The following is a 24,656-nucleotide window of genomic DNA, read 5'->3' as shown; positions in this document are numbered from 1 at the left end:
GCTCTGAATCACGTGACGCGGCATCCACCAATGGGGATGCGCCCCGCGCGGGAGGGGCGGGGCGATACGCGACTGGCGGGGCGGGGGGAGCACGTGACGCGGAAAAGGCGGGCTATGCTAATGAAGCGCCGTGTGGGCGTGGTTATGCTAATGAGCACCGACGAGGCCCCTCCGCCCCATTGGGAACCCCCCCCCCCCCCAAAACCGCCAGAGACCCCTCCCAGCCCCCCCCCCAAGGACGCTGCTCCCATTGCCCACCCCTCCCCCCTGGGAATCCCCACGGCCTCTGCAGGATCTGGGGGGGCACCGAAACTCCGGGGGGGGGGGGTCTCGAAGGTTCTCAAAAAGGGTCCCCCAGGAGCCCCGAGATCCCAGAGGAGCCCCCATTTACCCCCACGGACCCCACAGATCTCGTGGACGACCCCTGAATGCCGCTGATGCCCCCCCCCCCCCCACAGACACCCCCAGACTCCTTTTTCACACCCGATTTATTGGGGGATGGGGAGGACCCGGGAAGCAGGGCGTGGGGGGGATGTGGGGAGGGGATGTGGGGGGGTCGTGGGGGTCCCGGGGGGGTGGTCAGCGGTCCGAGCGCAGGTCGGTGGTCAGCGGGTCGTGCTGGATGGTCTGGTGCAGCATCAGCGCCAGCAGCCCGGCGCGGTTGGTCATGGCCGCCCGCACGTTGCGCTCCTGCTCGAAGAGCTCGTCCAGCTTGTACCACTGCGGGGACAGGGACCGTGAGGGGACAGGGACGGGGATGGTGAGGGGACAGGGACGGTGAGGGGACGGGGACGGTGAGGGGACGGGGACGGTGAGGGGACAGGAACAATGAGGGGACGGGGACGGTGAGGGGACAGGGACAGTGAGGGGACAGGGACAGTGAGGGGATGGGGACAGTGAGGGGACGGGGACAGGGATGGTGAGGGGACGGGGACGGTGAGGGGACAGGGACGGTGAGGGGATGGGGATGGTGAGGGGACGGGGACGGGGATGGTGAGGGGACAGGGACGGTGAGGGGACAGGGACGGTGAGGGGACAGGGACGGGGATGGGGATGGTGAGGGGACGGGGACAGGGACGGTGAGGGGACAGGGACGGTGAGGGGATGGGGATGGTGAGGGGACAGGGACGGTGAGGGGACGGGGATGGTGAGGGGATGGGGATGGTGAGGGGACGGGGACGGGGATGGGGATGGTGAGGGGACGGGGATGGTGAGGGGACGGGGACGGTGAGGGGACAGGGATGGGGATGGTGAGGGGATGGGGATGGGGACGGTGAGGGGACAGGGACGGTGAGGGGACGGTGAGGGGACGGGGACGGGGATGGTGAGGGGACAGGGACAGGGACGGTGAGGGGACGGTGAGGGGACAGGGACGGGGATGGGGATGGAGAGGGGACGGGGACGGTGAGGGGACGGGGGTGGGGGACGGTGAGGGGACGGGGATGGGGACGGTGAGGGGATGGGGAAGAGATGGGGAGGGGACAGAGACAGTGAGTGGACAGGGACGGTGAGGGGATGTGGATGTGGAGGGGACAGGGAGGGGATGGTGAGGGGGACGGGGATGGGGACGGTGAGGGGATGGGGATGGTGAGGGGATGGGGACGGGGACAGGGAGGGGACAGGGACAGAGAGGGGATGGGGACAGTGAGGGGACGGGGATGGTGAGGGGACAGGGACGGTGAGGGGACAGGGACGGGGATGGGGATGGAGAGGGGACAGGGACGGTGAGGGGACGGGGATGGTGAGGGGACGGGGACGGGGATGGGGATGGAGAGGGGACGGTGAGGGGACAGGGATGGGGACGGTGAGGGGACGGGGATGGGGATGGTGAGGGGATGGGGAAGAGATGGGGAGGGGACAGAGACAGTGAGGGGACAGGGACGGGACAGGGATGGGGATGGTGAGGGGATGGGGAGGGGACAGGGAAAGTGAGGGGACAGGGACGGTGAGGGGATGTGGATGTGGAGGGGACAGGGAGGGGATGGTGAGGGGATGGGGATGGGGACGGTGAGGGGATGGGGATGGTGAGGGGATGGGGACGGGGACAGGGAGGGGACAGGGACAGAGAGGGGATGGGGACAGTGAGGGGATGGGGAGGGGGACGGGGACGGTGAGGGGATGGGGATGGTGAGGGGACGGGGAGGGGACAGGGACGGGGATGGGGATGGTGAGGGGATGGGGATGGTGAGGGGACGGGGAGGGGACAGGGACAGAGAGGGGATGGGGATGGTGAGGGGACGGGGAGGGGACAGGGACGGGGAGGGGATGGGGAGGGGACAGGGGGACACAGGGCAGCGTGGGGACAAAGGGACATGGGATAATGTGGGGACAAAGGGACATGGGACAATGTGGAGACAGTTCAGGGACAGGGGACGGGCTGGGGACACAGGCACATAGGACAGTGTGGGGACAATGGGACATGGGACAATGTGGGACAGGGACAGGGGACAGGCTGGGGACAAAGGGACATGGAGACGCAGGACAGGGCTGGGGGCACGGGGACAGCACCAGTGACAAGGGACCACCCGTGGGAGCATCAGTGAGGACACAGGGACCCCCCCTGGGGACACGGTGAAGGACATCAGTGGGGACACGGGGACGGCCTTGGAGCCACCACTAGGGATACGGGGACACCACAGGGGACATTGTCAGGGACACAAAACACCCTCAGGGACAGAGGGACACCCGGGGCAGCATCGCTGGGGGAACGGGGCCACCCCCAAGGACATTCCTTGGGACACGGGGACACCTTTGGGGTCACCATGGAGAACATTTGGAACCCCCTGGGGACACGGGGACACCTTTAGGGTCACCACAGGGGACACTGGGAACCCCCTGGGGACACGGGGACACCTTTAGGATCACCATGAAGGACACCTGGAACCCCATGGGGACATGGGAACACCTTTAGGGTCACCACAGGGGACATTTGGAACCCCTTGGGGACATGGGGACACCCCTGGAGCCACCACAGAGGACATTGGGAACCCCCTGGGGACACAGGGACACCTTTAGAGCCACCATGGGGGACATTGGGAACCCCCTGGGGACATATGGAACCCCTTTAGGGTCACCACAGGGGACATTGGGAACCCCTTGGGGACACGGGGACACCTTTAGGGTCACCATGGAGGACATTGGGAACCCCCTGGGGACACAGGAACACCTTTAGGGTCACCATGGAGGACATCTGGAACACCTTGGGGACACTGGGACACCTTCAGGGTCACTATGGAGGACATTTGGAACCCTTTGGGGACATGGGAACACCTTTAGAGCCACCACAGGGGACATCTGGAACCCCCTGGGGACATGGGAACACCTTTAGGGCCACCACAGGGGACATTTGGAACCCCTTGGGGACATGGGAACACCTTTAGGGTCACCACAGGGGACATTGGGAACCCCCTGGGGACACAGGAACACCCTTAGGGTCACCATGGAGGACATCTGGAACTCCTTGGGGACATGGGAACACCTTTAGGATCACCACAGGGGACATTGGGAACCCCTTGGGGACACGGGGACACCTTTAGGGTCACCACAGGGGACACTGGGAACCCCCTGGGGACACCTTTAGGGTCACCATGGGGGACATCTGGAACCCCCTGGGGACACAGGGACACCCCTGGAGCTGCGGGAGATGCGGGAACACCTTCGGGGGATGCGCTCGGTGCCTCCATCGGGGACACGGGGACGCTTTGGGGACGCTTTGGGGACACTTTGGGGACACTTTGGGGACGCTGGCACCCCCCGGGCGGTGCCACCCACCACGCGGACGCGCTCCCAGGTCCACCCTCGGCGCGGCGCAGCTTCTCCCAGCAGTAGTGGCGGTGGCACTTGCGCTTGGGCACGCGGCAGAAGTCCCCGGTCAGCTCGAAGACGTCGCGCACCAGCGGGCAGCCGCACACCTCGTCCGCGGGCACCTGGGTGGGCACGGGGTCAGCGCCGGCCTCGGGACACCCCGAGCTCCTCTGCCACGCCATGTCCACCTCGGGGGCCTGGGAGTGTCCTGGGCACTGCCCATCTCTGCTGTTCCCCCCCTGTGCCCACCTTGAGGGCCTGGGAGTGTCCTGGGCACTGCCCATCTGCTGTCCCCCAAAAACCCCCCTCTGTGCCCCCAAAAACCCCCCTCTTTGCCCCCAAACCTGCCCCCCACGCCCACCTTGGGGTCCCAGGAGTGCTCGGGGCACAGATCCCCTAAATCCCACCCCAAACCCCCCTCAGTGCCCCCAAACCCCCCCTCAGTGCCCCCAAACCCCCCCTCAGTGCCCCCAAACCTGCCCCCCATGCCCACCTTGGGGTCCCAGGAGTGCTCGGGGCACAGATCCCCTAAATCCCACCCCAAACCCCCCTCAGTGCCCCAAACCCCCCTCAGTGCCCACCTTGGGGTCCCGGGAGTGCTCGGGGCACAGATCCCCTAAATCCCACCCCAAACCCCCCCTCAGTGCCCACCTTGGGGTCCCGGGAGTGCTCGGGGCACAGATCCCCTAAATCCCACCCCAAACCCCCCCTCAGTGCCCCCAAAGCCCCCTCAGTGCCCCCAAACCCCCCTCAGTGCCCACCTTGGGGTCCTGGGAGTGCTCGGGGCACAGATCCCCTAAATCCCACCCCAAACCCCCCTCAGTGCCCCCAAAGCCCCCTCAGTGCCCCCAAAGCCCCCTCAGTGCCCACCTTGGGGTCCCAGGAGTGCTCGGGGCACAGATCCCCTAAATCCTACCCCAAACCCCCCTCAGTGCCCCCAAACCCCCCTCTGTGCCCCCAAACCCCCCTCAGTGCCCACCTTGGGGTCCCGGGAGTGCTCGGGGCACAGATCCCCTAAATTCCACCCCAAACCCCCCCTCAGTGCCCACCTTGGGGTCCCGGGAGTGCTCGGGGCACAGATCCCCTAAATCCCACCCCAAACCCCCCTCAGTGCCCACCTTGGGGTCCCGGGAGTGCTCGGGGCACAGATCCCCTAAATCCCACCCCAAACCCCCCTCAGTGCCCACCTTGGGGTCCCGGGAGTGCTCGGGGCACAGCACCTGCAGCCGCTTGCAGTAGGTTTTGCTCTGGGGGTTGTAAACGTCACAGAACAGCCGGGTGGCCCTGGGGGGACATGGGAAGTGACCTGGGGGGGGGTGGGGGGGGACACAGGGGGCTGAGGGACCCCCCCCCCAAACAGCCACAACCCGCCCAGGGTGGTCCCTCCCCTTCCCAGGAGGATTTAGGGGGCTGGGACCCCCCCCCCTTGACCCCAAACACCCTCCTGGGTGCTCCCCCCCCCCACCCCGGTGCCCCCTCCCCAGGGTGACACCCCCTCCCCAAACGACCCCCCTTGGGTGCTCCCACCCCATTCCCAGGAGGATTTAGGGGGCTGGGACCCCCCCCCGACCCCAAAGGCCTCCCCTGGGTACTCCCACCCCCCACCTTGGAGGATTTAGGGGGCTGGGACCCTCCCCGTGACCCCAAAAGGCCCCCCTGGGTGCTCCCACCCCATTCCCGGGAGGATTTAGGGGGCTGGGACCCCCCCCCTTGACCCCAAACACCCTCCTGGGTGCTCCCCCCCCCACCCCGGTGCCCCCTCCCCAGGGTGACACCCCCTCCCCAAACGACCCCCCTTGGGTGCTCCCACCCCATTCCCAGGAGGATTTAGGGGGCTGGGACCCCCCCCCGACCCCAAAGGCCTCCCCTGGGTACTCCCACCCCCCACCTTGGAGGATTTAGGGGGCTGGGACCCTCCCCGTGACCCCAAAAGGCCCCCCTGGGTGCTCCCCACCCCATTCCCGGGAGGATTTAGGGGGCTGGGACCCCCCCCCTTGACCCCAAACACCCCCCTGGGTGCTCCCCCCCCCCGGTGCCCCATCCCCAGGGTGCCACCCCCTCCCCAAACGACCCCCCTTGGGTGCTCCCACCCCATTCCCAGGAGGATTTAGGGGGCTGGGACCCCCCCCCCCCCGACCCCAAAGGCCTGCGTACCCCTGCGTACTCCCCACCCCCCATTCCCAGGAGGATTTAGGGGCCTGGGACCCCCCCCTTGACCCCAAACGCCCCCCCTGGGTGCTCCCACCCCATTCCCAGGAGGATTTAGGGGGCTGGGACCCTCCCCGTGACCCCAAAGCCCCCCCCCCCGGGTGCTCCCACCCCATTCCCGGGAGGATTTAGGGTGCTGGGACCCCCCCCGGTGCCCCCTCCCCACTCACCCCTCGATGCGGGTGGGGTACATGGACCCGAAGGACGTTTGGCTCTCGTACTGCAATGGGGTGGGGGGGTCACGGGGGGGGCAGGGATGGGACCCCCAACCCCTATAGAGCCCCCTCCCCCACCCCAGAGCCCTCCCATAGGGTCCCCAGGGCCCCCCAGCCCCTATAGAGCCCCCCCCCGCCCCCCCAAAGGGATCCCTGGGACCTCTGTAGGGTCTGGGGGTGGTGCCAAGCCCCCCAAATTGTCCTAAAAGGGTCCCTCAGGAGCTGAGAGAGTGCCAGAGATCCCATGGGTGATCCCACAGATCCCAGGAGCCCAAGGAATCCCACGGATGATCCCACAGATCCCTGGAGCCCTAAAGGTCCCATGGATGATCCCACAGACGATCCCATGGACCCCAGGACCCCTCAGAGTCCCATCTATCCCATGGACGATCCCACAGATCCCACGGATGATCCCATAGACCCCAGGAACCCAGAGAGTCCCACGGATGATCCCATGGACCCCAGAGAGTCCCATACATCCCATGGATGATCCCACAGATCCCACGGATGATCCCACGGGCCTCAGGAACCCAGAAAGTCCCATGGACGATCCCACAGATCCCAGGACCCCCCAGAGTCCCATACATCCCATGGGTGATCCCACAGATCCCAGGAGCCCAAGGAATCCCATGGATGATCCCACAGACGATCCCATGGACCCCAGGACCCCTCAGAGCCCCATCTATCCCATGGACGATCCCACAGATCCCATGGATGATCCCATAGATCCCACAGATCCCAGGACCCCCCAGAGTCCCATACATCCCATGGGTGATCCCACAGATCCCAGGAGCCCAAGGAATCCCATGGATGATCCCACAGACGATCCCATGGACCCCAGGACCCCTCAGAGCCCCATCTATCCCATGGACGATCCCATGGACCCCAGGAACCCAGAGAGTCCCATACATCCCATGGATGATCCCACAGATCCCACGGATGATCCCACGGGCCTCAGGAACCCAGAAAGTCCCACGGACGATCCCACAGATCCCACGGACGATCCCACAGATCCCCTGGACCCCCCAGAGTCCCATACATCCCATGGGTGATCCCACAGATCCCAGAGTCCCAGATGTCCCATGGATGATCCCACACATCCCGTGGATGATCCCACAGATCCCATGGATGATCCCATACATCCAACAGAGGATCCCACAGATCCCGGGACCACCCAGAGTCCCACACATCCCATGGACGATCCCACAGACGATCCCACAGATCCCAGGACCCCCCAGAGTCCCACACATCCCATGGACGATCCCACACATCCCATGGGTGATCCTACAGATCCCATGGACCCCAGAAACCCATAGAGTCCCACAGATGATCCCACAGATCCCAGAAAATCCCAGATGTCCCACAGGCGATCCCACAGATCCCAGGACCCCCCAGAGTCCCACACATCCCATGGATGATCCCACAGACGATCCCACAGATCCCAGGACCCCCCAGGACCCCCTGGAGGTGCCCGCAGCCCCGGCAGGTGCCCGCAGCCCCAGCAGGTGCCCGCAGCCGGGCACACCTTGGCGTAGCAGCGCTCCATGTGCCGCAGGGCCACCTTGGGGTTGATGGGGTGGCCGCAGGACACGCAGAAGATCTGCAGGTCCGTGTCCTCGCTGTCGCCCTCCGTGCTCTGCGGGGTCAGCGGGGTCAGGGGGCACCCACGGAGCGGGGCGAGATGGGGTCAAGGGGTTTGGGGGCACCCGGGTGCTCCAGGGAGGGGTCACGGGGTTTGGGGGGGGACCTTGGTGTTTATGGGGTACCCAAGGATTGGGGGGGACCCAGGGATCTGGGGGGAATTGATGGGTTTGGGGGTGCTCCAGGGAGGGGTCAAGGGGTTTAGGGGGGGACCAGGGGGCACCAGGGTGAGGCTCAGGAGGGACCCAGAGATTTGGGGGGAACCCAAGGACTGGGGGGACCCAAGGATTTGGAGGACCCAAGGATTTGGGGGGAACCAGGGATTGGGGGGGACCCAGGGATTGGGGGGGACCCAGGGATTGGGGGAGAACTCGATGGGTTTGGGGACACCCAGGTGTTTCGGGAGGAACCGGGATGAGGCTCAGGAGGGACCCAGCGATTGGGGGGATCCAAAGATTTGGGGGGACCCAGGGTTTGGGGGACCCAGGGATTGGGGGGGACTCGATGGGTTTGGGGACACCCAGGTGTTTGGGAGGGAACCAGGAAGAGGCTCAGGAGGGACCCAGAGATTGGGGGGGACCCAGAATGGGGAGAACTGAAGGGTTTGGGGGCACCCAAGGGTCTGGGTGGGACCAGGGTGGGACCAGGGTGGGGCTCAGGAGGGACCCAGAGATTGGGGGGACCCAGGGATTGGGGGGGACCCAAAATGGGGAGAATTGAGGGGTTTGGGGGGTCCCAGGGTGAGGCTCAGAAGGGACCCAGGGATTGGGGGGGGGACCCAGGGATTTGAGGGGGGACTCGATGGGTTTGGGGGTGCTCCAGGGAGGGGCCAAGGGGTTTGGGGGGGACCGGGGGTCCCAGGGTGGGGCTCAGGAGAAACCCAGAGATTGGGGGGGGACCCAGAAGGGGGAGATTTGAAGAGTTTGGGGGCACCCAGGGGTCTGGGTGGGACCAGGGTGGGACCCAGAGATTTGGGAGGGACCCAGAACGGGGAGATTTGAAGAGTTTGGGGGCACCCAGGTGTCCACAGAGGAGCAGAGGGGGCTCAAGTGGGACCCAGAACGGGGAGAACGAGCGCGTTTTGGGGACGCCCAGATCTGCGGGAGGGTGCCCGGGGGTGCCCGGGGGTGCCCCCACCTCCTCGTCCTCGCGGGGCGGGTGGCCCTTGGCGCGGGCGATGAGCCCCTCGAGCTCGTGGAAGCGCCGCTCCATCTCCTGCAGCCGCAGGCGCGCCTGGTGCTGCTCGCGCCGGATGCGCTCCAGCAGCCGCTTGCCGTGCTCCTCGGCCACGCACGGGCTCTGCTGCCACTGCTGGATCCGCTGCGGCAGGATCTCGTAGATCCGGCTGGGATCGGGAGGGGGAAAGGGTTAATGGGGACCCCGGGATCCCTGGGATCCACTGCTGGATCCGCTGCGGCAGGATCTCGTAGATCCGGCTGGGATCGGGGGGGGGAAAGGGTTAATGGGGACCCCGGGATCCCTGGGATCCACTGCTGGATCCGCTGCGGCAGGATCTCGTAGATCCGGCTGGGATCGGGGGGAGGAAAGGGTTAATGGGGACTCTGGGATCCCTGGGATCCCTGGGATCCACTGCTGGATCCGCTGCAGCAGGATCTCGTAGATCTGGCTGGGATCGGGGAGGGAAAGGGTTAATGGGGACTCTGGGATCCGCTGCGGCAGGATCTCATAGATCCGGCTGGGATCGGGGTGGGGAAGAAAGGGTTAATGGGGACCCTGGGATCCATTGAGGTGGGATCTCGTAGATCCGGCTGGGATCGGGGGGCAATAAAGGGTTAATGGGGACCCCAGGATCCCTGGGATCCACTGAGGCAGGATCTCGTAGATCTGGCTGGGATCATGGGGAGGAAAGGGTTAATGGGGACCCTGGGATCCCTGGGATCCACTGAGGCAGGATCTCATAAATCCAGCTGGGATTGGTGGGGAAGGGGTTAATGGGGACCCTGGGATCCACTGCAGCAGGATCTCGTAGATCCGGCTGGGATCGGGGGGGGAAAGGGTTAATGGGGACCCTGGGATCCCTGGGATCCACTGCTGGATCCGCTGCGGCAGGATCTCGTAGATCTGGCTGGGATCGGGGTGGGAAAGGGTTAATGGGGACTCTGGGATCCGCTGCGGCGGGATCTCGTAGATCCGGCTGGGATCGGGGGGCAATAAAGGGTTAATGGGGACCCCAGGATCCCTGGGATCCACTGAGGCAGGATCTCGTAGATCCGGCTGGGATCGGGAGGGGGAAAGGGTTAATGGCGACCCTGGGATCCCTGGGATCCACTGAGGCAGGATCTCATAAATCCAGCTGGGATTGGTGGGGAAGGGCTTAATGGAGACCCTGGGATCCACTGCAGCAGGATCTTGTAGATCCGGCTGGGATCGGGGGGCAAAGAAAGGGTTAATGGGGACCCTGGGATCCATTGAGGTGGGATCTCATAGATCTGGCTGGGATTGGGGGGCAATAAAGGGTTAATGGGGACCCCGGGATCCCTGGGATCCACTGAGGCAGGATCTTGTAGATCCGGCTGGGATCGTGGAGGGGAAAGGGTTAATGGGGACTCTGGGATCCCTGGGATCCACTGCTGGATCCGCTGCGGCAGGATCTCGTAGATCCGGCTGGGATCGGGGAGGGAAAGGGTTAATGGGGACTCTGGGATCCACTGCTGGATCCACTGCTGGATCCGCTGCAGCAGGATCTCATAGATCCGGCTGGGATCGGGGTGGGGAAGAAAGGGTTAATGGGGACCCTGGGATCCATTGAGGTGGGATCTCGTAGATCCGGCTGGGATCGGGGGGCAATAAAGGGTTAATGGGGACCCCAGGATCCCTGGGATCCACTGAGGCAGGATCTCGTAGATCCGGCTGGGATCATGGGGAGGAAAGGGTTAATGGGGACCCTGGGATCCCTGGGATTCACTGCTGGATCTGCTGCGGCAGGATCTCGTAGATCTGGCTGGGATCGGGGGGGGAAAGGGTTAATGGGGACTCTGGGATCCCTGGGATCCACTGCTGGATCTGCTGTGGCAGGATCTCGTAGATCTGGCTGGGATTGGGGTGGGAAAGGGTTAATGGGGATTCTGGGATCCGCTGCGGCGGGATCTCATAGATCCGGCTGGGATCGGGGGGCAAGAAAGGGTTAATGGGGACTCTGGGATTTGCTGAGGCAGGATCTCGTAGATCCGGCTGGGATCGGTGGGGGGAGGAAAGGGTTAATGGGGACCCCGGGATCCACTGCTGGATCCACTGCGGCAGGATGTCATAGATCCAACTGGGATTGGTGGGGAAAGGGTTAATGGGGACCCCGGGATCCCTGGGATCCACTGCGGCGGGATCTCATAGATCCAGCTGGGATTGGGGTGGGGAAGGGGTTAATGGGGACTCTGGGATCCACTGCGGCGGGATCTCATAGATCCAACTGGGATTGGTGGGGAAGGGTTAATGGGGACCCCGGGATCCCTGGGATCCACTGAGGCAGGATCTCATAGATCCAACTGGGATTGGTGGGGAAGGGTTAATGGGGACCCCGGGATCCCTGGGATCCACTGTGGCGGGATCTCATAGATCCAACTGGGATTGGTGGGGAAGGGTTAATGGGGACCCCGGGATCCCTGGGATCCACTGAGGCAGGATCTCATAGATCCAACTGGGATTGGTGGGGAAGGGGTTAATGGGATCCCCAGGATGCAGTGCCAGGATCCCGTGGATCCAGGTTGGGATCAAGGGACGGAGAAAGTCTGTACTGGTCTATACTACTCTGTACTGGTTTATACTGGTCCATACCATTCTGTACTGGCTTATACTGGTCTATACTGTTCTATACTGGTCTATACGGCTCTATACTGCTTTGCACTGCTCTATACCCTTCTGTACTGGTTTATACTGGTTTGTACTGGTCTATACCGCTCTATACTGGTTTGCACTGCTCTATACCCTTCTGTACTGGTTTATACTGGTTTGTACTGGTCTATACCGCTCTATACTGGTTTGCACTGGTCTATACCACTCTGTACTGGTTAATACCGGTACGTACCTTTCTGTACTGGTCTATACTGGTTTGTACTGCTCTATACTGGTTTGCACTGCTCTGTACTGGTTTGCACTGCTCTATACTATTCCATACTGGTTTATACTGGTCCATACTGTTCTGGACTGGTTTATACCACTCTATACCGGTTTGCACTGCTCTATACTGGTTTGCACTGCTCTATACCATTCCGCGCTGGTTTATACTGGTTTGTACTGGTCTATACTGCTCTATACTGGTTTGCACTGCTCTATACCATTCCGTACTGCTTTATACTGGTTTGTACTGGTCTATACTGCTCTATACTGGTTTGCACTGCTCTATACCATTCTGTACTGGTTTATACTGGCTTGTACTGGTCTATACTGCTCTATACTGGTTTGCACTGCTCTATACCATTCTGTACTGGTTTATACTGGCTTGTACTGGTCTATACTGCTCTATACTGGTTTGCACTGCTCTATACCATTCTGTACTGGTTTATACTGGCTTGTACTGGTCTATACTGCTCTATACTGGTTTGCACTGCTTCTATACCATTCTGTACTGGTTTATACTGGCTTGTACTGGTCTATACTGCTCTATACTGGTTTGCACTGCTCTATACCATTCTGTACTGGTTTATACTAGCGTGTACTGGTTTGTACTGGTCTATACCGCTCTATACTGCTTTGCACTGGTCTATACTGGTTTGCACTGTTCTATACCCTTCTGTACTGCTTTATACTGGTTTGTACTGGTCTATGCCACGCTATACTGGTTTGCACTGCTCTATACCATTCCGTACTGCTTTATACTGGTTTGTACTGGTCTATACTACTCTATACTGGTGTGCACTGCTCTATACCATTCCGTACTGCTTTATACCGGTACGTACCGGTCTATACTGGTTTACACTAATCTATACAGGTCATTCCTAGTTTATGCTGCTCTACCCCGCTCTGTACCGGTCCATACTGGTCCGTACTGGTCCGTACTGGTCGGTACTCACTTGGCAGCCAGTTTGATGCCGCAGGCCTCGCTGCAGTACTTGGAGGGCGGGCGCGCGGGGGCGGGTGCAGCCGGGGCCCAGGCACTGCCCCAGCCCCGCGGGGGTCCCGGGCGTCGGCGCGCTCGGGGTGCCCCCGGCGCTCGCGGTGCCGCGCCCCGCTGCCGGTTGCCGCTTGTAGCGCTCCCTCCTTCTGCACCAGTGAGCACCAGTTAGCACCAGTGAGCACCCAGTAATCACCCAGTAACCTCCCAGTAACCACCCAGTAACCTCCCAGTAACCACCCAGTGCCGCGCCCGCTGCCGGTGCCGCTTGTAGTGCTCCTCCTTCTGCACCAGTGAGCACCAGTTAGCACCAGTGAGCACCCAGTAATCACCCAGTAACCTCCCAGTAACCACCCAGTAAGCACCCAGTGCCGCGCCCGCTGTCGGTGCCCGCTTGTAGCGCTCCTCCTTCTGCACCAGTGAGCACCAGTTAGCACCAGTGAGCACCCAGTAATCACCCAGTAACCTCCCAGTAACCACCCAGTGCTGCGCCCGCTGCCGGTGCCGCTTGTAGCACTCCTCCTTCTGCACCAGTGAGCACCAGTTAGCACCAGTGAGCACCCAGTAATCACCCAGTAACTCCCCAGTAACCACCCAGTGCTGCGCCCGCTGCCGGTGCCGCTTGTAGCACTCCTCCTTCTGCACCAGTGAGCACCAGTTAGCACCAGTGAGCACCCAGTAATCACCCAGTAACCACCCAGTAAGCACCCAGTGCCATGCCCGCTGCCAGTGCCGCTTGTAGCGCTCCTCCTTCTGCACCAGTGAGCACCAGTTAGCACCAGTGAGCACCCAGTAATCACCCAGTAACCTCCCAGTAACCACCCAGTGCTGCGCCCCGCTGCCGATGCCGTTTGTAGCACTCCTCCTTCTGCACCAGTGAGCACCAGTTAGCACCAGTGAGCACCCAGTAATCACCCAGTAACCACCCAGTAACCACCCAGTGCCGCCGCCCGCTGCCGGTGCCGCTTGTAGCGCTCCTCCTTCTGCATCAGTGAGCACCAGTTAGCACCAGTGAGCACCAGTAACCACCCAGTAACCACCCACTAATCACCCAGTAACTCCCCAGTAACCACCCAGTGCCGCGCCCGCTGCCGGTGCCGCTCGTAGCGCTCCTCCTTCTGCACCAGTGAGCACCAGTTAGCACCAGTGAGCACCCAGTAACCACCCAGTAACCCCCCAATGCCGCACCCGCTGCTGGTGCCCTTCGTAGCGCTCCTCCTTCTACCCCAGTACCCCCCAGTACCCACCCAGTACCCACCACGTACAGCCCAGAGCCCTCCCAGCGGCCCCTCCCATCAATCCTCAGAGCCTCCCAGTAACCCCCAGTAGCTCCCAGTGCCCCCCAGTAACCCCCCACCTTCTTGTCCGACTTCTTCTCGCGCCGCTTGACGTGCTTGACCTTCACGGCGCGTTTGCGCAGGACGGGGTCCAGGAACGGCGCGTCCTCGGCGTCGCTGAGCCAGGGCTGCCGGGACCCGGGCACACGTCGGGCACATGGTGGGCACGCGGCGGGCACACGTCGGGCACGCGGCGGGGACACGGCGGGCACGCGCGGCGGGGACACGCGGTGGGGACACGCGGGGGGACAGCCCCGATGCACCTCGGGGCACGGCCTGGGGCAGGGACGTGCCAGGACACGCCTTGGGGACACCCCTGATGTGCCAGGGCACCCTGCGGACACCCCTGACTGTGCCAGGACACCCTGGGGACATCCCTGACTGTGCCAGGGCACCCTGGGGACACCCCTGACTGCGCCAGGACACTCTGGGGACACCCCTGACTGTGGCAGGACACCCTGGGGACACCCCTGACTGTGCCAGGGCACTCTGGGGACACCCCTGACTGTGGCAGGACACCCTGGGGACACCCCTGACTGTGCCAGGGCACTCTGGGGACACCCCTGACTGTGCCAGGGCACTCTGGGGACACCCCTGACCCGGGCCAGGGCACCCTGGGGACACCCCTGATGTGCCAGGGCACCCTGGGGACACCCCTGACTGTGCCAGGACACTCTGGGGACACCCCTGACTGTGCCAGGGCACCCTGGGGACACCCCTGATGTGCCAGGACACCCTGGGGACACCCCTGACTGTGCCAGGGCACTCTGGGGACACCCCCGATGTGCCAGGGCACCCTGGGGACGTTTGGGGACACGTCCTGACACACCTGGAGCTCACCGTGATATGCAAAAGCACCGCTGAACAGCCTAAACCAGGCCTAAACGGCCTAAACAGCCTAAACCAGGCCTAAACCAGGCCTAAACAGCCTAAAACCAGGCTTAAACCAAGCCCAAACGGCCTAAACCAGGCCTAAACCAGGCCTACACAGCCTAAAACCAGGCCTAAACAAACTAAACCAGGCCTAAACCAGGCCCAAACGGCCTAAAACCAGGCCTAAACAGACTAAAACCAGGCCTAAACCAGGCCTAAACCAGGCCTACACGGCCTAAACCAAGCCTAAAACCAGGCCTAAATGGCCTAAACCCAGCCCTGACACACAAAGCCACCCCTAAACAGCAGAAGCTCGGAGGGACCTGGGGGTAACCGGAGCGCCCAAGGGGTACTTGGGGTGCCCGGGGGGGGCGGTTTTGGGGTGCCCGGGGGGCGGTTTTGGGGTGCCCGGGGGGGGGGCGGTTTTGGGGTGCCCGGGGGGGCAGTTTTGGGGTGCCCAGGGGCGGTTTCGGGATCCCGGGGAGCAGTTCTGGGGGTACCAGGGGGGGCGGTTTTGGGGTGCCCAGCGGGGGGAAGTTTTGGGGTCCTGGGGGGGGGCAGTTTTGGGGTGCCCGGGGGGGTGGTTTCGGGGTGCCCGGGGGGGCAGTTTTGGGGTGCCCGGGGGGGGGCGGTTTTGGGGTGCCCGGGGGGGGGCGGTTTTGGGGTGCCCGGGGGGGCAGTTTTGGGGTGCCCAGGGGGCGGTTTTGGGGTGCCCAGGGGGCGGTTTCGGGATCCCGGGGAGCAGTTCTGGGGTACCAGGGGGGGCAGTTTTGGGGTCCCGGGGAGCAGTTCTGGGGTACCAGGAGGGGCGGTTTTGGGGTGCCCCAGCGGGGGGAAGTTTTGGGGTCCTGGGGGGGGCAGTTTTGGGGTGCCCGGGGGGGGGTGGTTTCGGGGTGCCCGGGGGGGGCAGTTCTGGGGTACCAGGGGGCAGTTTCGGGGTCCCGGGGGGGCGGTTTTGGGGTGCCTAGGGGGGTTTTGGTGTCCCGGGGGGCAGCTTTGGGGTGCCCGGGGGGGGCAGTTCTGGGGTGCCCGGGGGGGGCAGTTCTGGGGTGCCAAGGGGGGCAGTTCTGGAGTACCAGGGGCAGTTTTGGGGTCCCCGGGGAGCAGTTCTGGGGTACCAGGGGGCAGTTTTGGGGTCCCGGGGAGCAGTTCTGGGGTACCAGGGGGCAGTTCTGGGGTGCCCAGGGGGGGCAGTTCTGGGGTACCAGGGGGCAGTTTTGGGGTGCCCGGGGGGGGGCAGTTTTGGGGTACCGGGGGGCGTTTTGGGGTGCCCGGGGGGCGGTTTCGGGGTGCCCAGGGGGGGCAGCTCTGGGGTACCAAGGGGGGCAGTTTTGGGGTGCCCGGGGGGCGGTTTTGGGGTGCCCGGGGGGCGGTTTTGGGGCTCACCAGGCCGTGCTCGTCGAAGGCGCCGGCGCAGAGCTCCTGGTAGAGCCGGGGGTCGAGGGGCAGCTCCTCGTCCGAGAGGCTCTCGGGGGGCCCCGGCCCCAGCTGCGACTTCAGCAGCTCCAGGTCCCCCTCGCGCCCCCCGCGCCAGCTGGGGGGGGGTCAGCACCGCCAGGGACCCCCCCGGACCCCCCCACGGCACCCCAGGACCCCCCCATGGCACCCCAGGACCCCCCCACACACCCCCCCCAAGGACTCCCTCATCGGTTGGGGGGGGGTCAGCACCACCAGGGACCCCCTGGGACCCCCCCAAGGCACCCTGGGACCCCCCCCCTTGTGCTCCCACAGCAGTCGGGGGGGGCTCAGCCCCACCAGTGACCCCTCCAAGGCACCCCAGGACCCCCCCATGGCACCGTGGGACCCCCTTGCAGCAATCGGGGGGGGGGGGGGGGGGGTCAGCACTGCCTGGGCACCCCCACCCCCACCCCAGGGCCCCCCCCCAGCACCCCAGGGGGACCCAGGATTTTGGGGTGGCCCTCCCCGCCCCCCCCCCCCCCCCCCCCCCAAGCCAGGCCTGGCCCCTCCCCCCCTTCCCCTCCCCTCCCCACCCCCCCCCCAGGGCCCCGGGGACTCACCGAGGTGGGGAAGTACTTGTAGGACTCCTGTGGGGACACGGTGGGGACACGTCAGAGACACACGGACACAGGGACACACGGACACGGGACACAGGGACACATGGACAGGGGACACAGGGACACACGGACACAGGGACACACAGACACGGGACACACGGACACACGGACACGGGACACAGGGACACACGGACAGGGGACACAGGGACACACGGACACAGGGACACACGGACACACGGACACAGGGACACACGGACACAGGGACACACGGACACAGGGACACACGGACAGGGGACACAGGGACACACGGACAGGGGACACACGGACACAGGGACATGGGACACACGGACACAGGGACACACGGACAGGGGACACAGGGACACATGGACAGGGGACACAGGGACACAGGGACACACGGACACAGGGACACACGGACAGGGGACACAGGGACACACGGACAGGGGACACACGGACACAGGGATACACGGACACAGGGACACACGGACACAGGGACACACGGACAGGGGACACAGGGACACATGGACAGGGGACACAGGGACACACGGACACAGGGACACACGGACAGGGGACACACGGACACAGGGACACACGGACAGGGGACACAGGGACACACGGACAGGGGACACACGGACACAGGGACACACGGACACAGGGACACACGGACACAGGGACACAGGGACACACGGACAGGGGACACACGGACACAGGGACACACGGACAGGGGACACAGGGACACATGGACAGGGGACACAGGGACACACGGACAGGGGACACACGGACACAGGGATACACGGACACACGGACACAGGGACACACGGACAGGGGACACACAGACACACGGACACAGGGACACATGGACACAGGGACACACGGACACAGGGACACACGGACAGGGGACACACGGACACACGGACACAGGGACACACGGACAGGGGACACAGGGACACATGGACAGGGGACACAGGGACACACGGACAGGGGACACACGGACACGGGACACACGGACACAGGGATACACGGACACACGGACACGGGACACAGGGACACACGGACACAGGGACACACGGACAGGGGACACACGGACAGGGGACACAGGGACACACGGACAGGGGGACACAGGGACACATGGACAGGGGACACAGGGACACACGGACACAGGGACACATGGACACAGGGACACACGGACACAGGGACACACGGACAGGGGACACACGGACACACGGACACAGGGACACACGGACAGGGGACACAGGGACACATGGACAGGGGACACAGGGACACACGGACAGGGGACACACGGACACAGGGATACACGGACACACGGACACAGGGACACACGGACAGAGAAACACAGGGACACACGGACAGGGTGACACAGGGACATGGGACACAGGGATACACAGACAGGGGACACAGGGACACACGGACACAGGGACACACGGACACAGGGACACAGGGACACACGGACAGGGGACACACGGACACAGGGACACACGGACACAGGGACACACGGACACAGGGACACACGGACACACGGACACAGGGACACACGGACACAGGGACACACGGACAGGGGACACAGGGACACACGGACAGGGGACACACGGACACAGGGACATGGGACAGAGAAACACAGGGACACAGGGACACAGGGACAGGGTGGCACAGAGACACAGGGACATGGGAACACGGACAGAATGACACAGGGACACGGGACAGGGTGACACAGGGACATGGGACACTCGGGGACACACAGACACGGGACACAGGGACATGGGACACAGGGACACAGGAGAGGGTGGCACAGGGCATGGGACAGGGAGACACAGGGACGCACAGACATGGGGACATGGGCACACATGGGGACATGAGACAAGGAGACACAGGGACAGGGTGACACAGGGACATGGAAACACAGGACAGGGTGGCACAGGGACATGAGAACAGGGTGACACAGGGAGACGGGGACAGGGTGGCACAGGGACACGGGACAGGGTGACACAGGGACACGGGACACTCGGGGACCCAGGGACACAGCGGGGACACGTCAGGGTGGCACAGGGACACGGGACAGGGTGACAGAGGGACATGGGGACAAAGCGACACAGCGACACACAGGGACACACGGACATGGGGACAAGGTGACAGAGGGACATGGGACAGGGTGACCCAGGGACATGGGACACTCAGGGACACAGGGACATGGAATAGGGTGACACAGGACATGGGACACTCGGGGACCCAGGGACACAGCAGGGTGACACAGCAGGGTGACACAGCAGGGTGACACAGCAGGGTGACACAGGGACACGGGACAAGGTGACAGAGGGACGTGGGGACAGGGTGACAGAGGGACACACAGACACAGGGACAAGGTGACACAGGGATATGGGGACATGGGACAGGGTGACCCAGCGACACGGGACAGGGTGACCCAGGGACATGGGACACTCGGGGACACAGGGACGTGGAACAGAGTGACACAGGACACGGGACACTTGGGGACCCAGGGACACAGCAGGGACACAGCAGGGTGACCCAGGGACACGTCAGGGTGGCACAGGGACACAGCAGGGACACACAGAGCAGCTTGGTGGGGGGACACGTGAGGAACAGGGGACGTGCCACGAGCGCGCCACATCCAGCACACGGGACAGGGTGACAAAGAGCCACGGGGACAGCGCAGGGTGGTGACAAAGCACGGGGTCACACCACGGGATGGGTGACACACGGGCACGGGACGGTGACAGAGCCACGGGATGGGTGACACACGGGCACGGGACGGTGACAGAGCCACGGCACGGGGACACAGCGACAGAAAGCCAGGCTGGGGACACGCCGGGGACACGCCAGGGACACGCCAAGGCCACCCCGAGCGTCCCCTCACCCGTGCCCGCAGCTGGCACTGCCGCAGGCGGCACTTCTGGCGGATTTTGTTGGGGCCCCCCGAATTTCTTCATGTCCCGGCAGAAGTCGCACTGGCCGCAGTCCTCGGGGCGCCGGCACGCCTCGCACTCGCCGCACATGCGGGCAGAACGCTTGATCTGCGGGGGTTTGGGGGGGTCAGGCACCCCAAAAAACCCACCAGGGATGCCCCAAAAGCCATCAGGGAAACCCCAAAAAACCCACCAGGGATGCCCCAAAATTCACCAGGGATGCCCCAAAACCCAAAAGCCACCAGGGACACCCCAAAAAACCCACCAGGGATGCCCCAAAAGCCATCAGGGAAACCCCAAAACCCACCAGGGATGCCCCAAAAGCCATCAGGGAAACCCCAAAACCCACCAGGGAAACCCCAAAACCCACCAGGGATGCCCCAAAAGCCATCAGGGAAACCCCAAAAGCCATCAGGGAAACCCCAAAACCCAGCCATGGTCAGCCCCACCTCGCACTCGCCGCACATGCGGGCAGAGCGCTTGATCTGCGGGGGTTTGGGGGGGTCAGGCACCCCAAAAAACCCACCAGGGATGCCCCAAAAGCCATCAGGGATGCCCCAAACCCAAAATTCACCAGGGACACCCCAAAACCCAGCCATGGTCGCCCCCACCTTGCTTGCACTCGCCCTCACATGTGGGCTGAGCGCGTCGATCTGCAGGGGTTTGGGGGGTCAGGCACCCCAAAAAACCCACCAGGGATTCCCCAAAATTCACCAGGGATGCCCCAAAAGCCATCAGGGATGCCCCAAAACGCAAAAGCCACCAGGGACACCTCAAAAAACCCACCAAGGGCACCCCAAAAAACCCACCAGGGATGCCCCAAAATTCACCAGGGATGGCCCAAAACCCAAAATTCACCAGGAACACCCCAAAACCCATGAGGGACACCCCAGAACCCACCAGGGATGCCCCAAAATTCACCAGGGATGCCCCAAAAGCCACCCAAGGACACCTCAAAATCCACCCAAGGACACCCCAAAACCCAAAACCCACCCAAACCCCAACCTGGGGGGGGGTCCCAGGCACCTGGAGCGGGTCAGGGTCACCCAAATCTCTCCCAAAACACCACCCAGGGCCTCTGGTGCCCCCCCAAATGCCCCTCCTGAAGGACTCAGGCACCTCCCAGCCTTGGGGTCTGCCCCGTTGTGGGGTCCCCCACGTTGTGAGCTGACCCCAGAGCCGTGCCCAGGACCCCCCCAGAGCCGTCCCCAGGACCCCCAAACGCCCCCAGAGCCGTCCCCAGGACCCCAGACCCCCCCAGAGCCGTGCCCAGGATCCCCAGACCCCCCCAGAGCCCCGGGGAACCCCCGGACCCCCCCCCAGATCCATCCCCAGGACCCCCAGACCCCCCCAGAGCCGGGCCCAGGACCCCCAAACGCCCCCAGATCCGTCCCCAGGACCCCCAGACCCCCCCAGAGCTGTGCCCAGGACCCCCAGACCCCCCCAGAGCCATCCCCAGGACCCCCGGACCCCCCCAGAGCCATCCCCAGGACCCCCCCAGAGCCCACCTTGGCTGCCCGGCCCTGCTCCAGCTCCTGCCCCTTGGCCCCCTCGTGCTCCTTCTCCCCGCCACTTCTTGTGCCGGTACCGGATCTCCAGGGACGGGTCCTTCTCTGGAGACGGGGTCAGAGAGACCCTGAGCCCATCCCTGAGCCCATTCCCACCCCAAATCCCACCTCTGCTGCTGAGACCCCTCCCCTGAAGGATCCACGTCTCCCCCCTCCCCAATCCCAGCCCAGCTCCCTCCAATCTGCCATTCAGGACCCCAAAAACCGACACCGGACAGCCCCAAAACCGCACTCAGGGGTCTGAGACCCTCCCCAAAAACCACCCAGACCCCCCCAAAGTGTCCCTGGAACCCCCCGGATCAGCCCCCCCAGCCCCCCTCACCGCAGCCCAACACTCCTGGATGGGCCCAGAGCCCCCCAGAGCCCCCCAGAGCCCCACCAGAGCCCCCCAAAGCCCCCCAGAGCCCCTCACCACGGCACTGCCACTCCTGGATGGTCCCCAGAGTGCCCCAAAGCCCCCCAGAGCCCCTCACCACGGCACTGCCACTCCTGGATGGTCCCCAGAGTGCCCCAAAGCCCCCCAGAGCCCCTCACCATGGCGCTGCCACTCCTGGATGGGCCCCAGAGCGCCCCAAAGACCCCCAGAGCCCCTCACCACGGCACTGCCACTCCTGGATGGTCCCCAGAGTGCCCCAAAGACCCCCAGAGCCCCCCAAAGCCCCCCAGAGCCCCTCACCATGGCGCTGCCACTCCTGGATGGGCCCCAGAGCGCCCCAAAGCCCCCCAGAGCCCCTCACCATGGCGCTGCCACTCCTGGATGGCCCCCAGAGCCCTCCAAAGCCCCCTCACCGCAGCCCAACACTCCTGGATGGCCCCAGAGCCCCCCAGAGCCCCTCACCATGGCACTGCCACTCCTGGATGGGCCCCACAGCGCCCCAAAGACCCCCAGAGCCCCCCAAAGTCCCCCAGAGCTCCCTCACCATGGCACTGCCACTACTGGATGGACCCAGAGCCCCCCCAGAGCCCCCCAAATTCCCCCAGGAGCCCCCCTCACCGTGGCACTGCCAGCAGTACCACACTCGGATGGACCCTCAAAGCTCCCCAGAGACCCCCCAAAACCCCCCAGAGCCCCCCCAGAGCCCCCTCACTGCAGCATTGCCAGCAGTACCACTCCCGGATGGACCCCCAGAGCCCCCCAGAGCCCCCCTGGTGCCCCCCAGAGCCCCCTCACCGCGGCACTGCTGGCAGTACCACTCGCGGATGGACCCCCAAAGCCCCCCAGAGCCCCCCAGAGCCCCCTCACCGCGGCACTGCCGGCAGTACCACTCGCGGATGGCCTTGGCCATGCGCTCGGTGATGTTGATGCAGTCCCCATGGAACCACTCGTTGCAGTTGTCGCAGCCGCTGCGGGGTGGGGAGGGGAGGGGGAGACACTGAGACCCTCAGCCCCCTCCCCCCCACCCCCAAAACAGCCCAAAGGGACCCTGCACCCCCCATGCTGCTTCAAGGAACCCCCTCCCACACCCCCGGGAGCAAAGAGAGCCCGGGACCCCCAGCCCTGTGTCCCCCCCGCCATGGAAAGCGCCCCTCCCCCAGAGCCCTCCCATGGCAAAGCAGCCGGGACCCCCGGAACCCCCCCTCACAACCCTGGAGCACCTGGGGACCCCCCGGAACCCCTCCTCACACCCTGGAGCACCTGGGGACCCCCGGACCCCCCCCTCACACCCTGGAGCACCTGGGGACCCCCATTCCCCCCTCACATCCTGGAGAACCCGGGGACCCTCCGGACCCCCCCTCACATCCCGGAGCAGCCGGGGACCCCCCAGACCCCCCCCTCACATCCCGGAGCAGCCGGGGACCCCGATCCCCCCGGCCCCCCTCACATCCTGCAGCACTTGGGGACCCCCGGACCCCCCCTCACATCCCGGAGCAGCCGTGGACCCCCATTCCCCCCAGACCCCCCTCACATCATGAAGCAGTTGATGTCGGGCTTGCGGCACACGCAATAAACCGGCGCATTCTCCTCCCCGCCCGGGGCCGCCTCCGCGTCCGAGAACTCGCTGTCCTGGAGGGTAACGGCATGGGGGGGGTGTCAGGGCCTGGGGGGGTCACCCCGCCGCCTACAGACACCCCAGACACCCTGCCCACCCCCCAACCCCCTCGCTCCCCACTGCAGACCCCGCCCGGGCCCGCACAAAGCCCCGGTTCCCCCTCCCCACCATCGCCGCCGCCGCCGCCGCCACCGAGGGACGCTCCCGGCTAGGCCCAGCCACGGCCGGAAGCGAGGGCGCGTCCAACTTCCGCTTCCGGGTGAGGGTGCGCCCGCCCACAGCATGGCGGCGGCCAGGGCGGGGAATGGCGGCGGCCAGAGGGAGCCGCCATGTTCGGGGCAGGCGTCACCCAAAGAAACACGCGAGAGACAGCGGCGATGGGACAGCGTTTATTGGGGGACATGGGGGGCACTGGGGACATGGGGGGACACTGGGGACATGTGGGGACACTGAGGGGACAATGGGGGCACTGGGGGCACTGGAGGGTGTACGGGGACATGGGGGACATGGAGGGCACTGGGGACATGGGGGGCATTGGGGGAACATGGGGGGCACTGGGGGGACATGGGGGGCACTGGGGACATGTGGGGACACTGAGGGGACAATGGGGGCACTGGGGGCATGGGGGGACATGGGGGGCACTGGGGGCATGGGGGGCCATGGAGGGGCTACTGGGGGCACTGGAGTGTGTACGGGGACATGGGACGACATTGGGGGGACATGGGGCGACATGGAGGGGCTACTGGGGGCACTGGGGGGTGTATGGGGACACTGGGGACATGGGGAAGTCTGGGGGACAATGGGGGCACAGGAGAGATAGGGGGCATTGGGGGGACATGGGGGGGCATGGGGGGCACTGGGGACATGGGGGGCCATGGAGGGGCTGCTGGGGACTTAAGGGGACACTGGGGACATGGGGGGACACTGGGGACACTGGGGAGAATGGGGACATGAGGGGGACTTAAGGGGACACTGGGGGACA

At 64.7% G+C, this 24,656-nt stretch overlaps 1 protein-coding gene across 1 annotated transcript; it reads right to left on the bottom strand.

Moving 5' to 3' along the window:
* Positions 1–516: 516 nt before the first annotated feature.
* Positions 517–23,919, bottom strand: LOC125320775 (CXXC-type zinc finger protein 1-like). Its single transcript, XM_048293192.1, is given in 22 exon segments — positions 517–720; positions 3,439–3,478; positions 3,772–3,926; positions 4,992–5,088; positions 6,183–6,232; positions 7,753–7,863; positions 9,006–9,213; positions 12,893–12,951; positions 12,953–12,994; positions 12,996–13,048; positions 13,886–13,916; positions 14,291–14,398; positions 16,530–16,610; positions 16,612–16,677; positions 17,162–17,188; positions 20,067–20,126; positions 20,128–20,223; positions 20,545–20,600; positions 21,624–21,728; positions 22,927–23,027; positions 23,591–23,688; positions 23,843–23,919. Coding segments are annotated over 22 exon segments (1,788 nt in total). The 5' UTR covers positions 23,846–23,919; the 3' UTR covers positions 517–579.
* Between the last annotated feature and the right edge of the window lie 737 nt (positions 23,920–24,656).

The sequence above is a fragment of the Corvus hawaiiensis genome (genome assembly GCF_020740725.1).
Source record: "Corvus hawaiiensis isolate bCorHaw1 chromosome 34 unlocalized genomic scaffold, bCorHaw1.pri.cur SUPER_34e, whole genome shotgun sequence".
In the NCBI taxonomy this organism is placed as follows: domain Eukaryota; kingdom Metazoa; phylum Chordata; class Aves; order Passeriformes; family Corvidae; genus Corvus; species Corvus hawaiiensis.
This window is presented reverse-complemented; position numbering and strand designations above follow the sequence as displayed.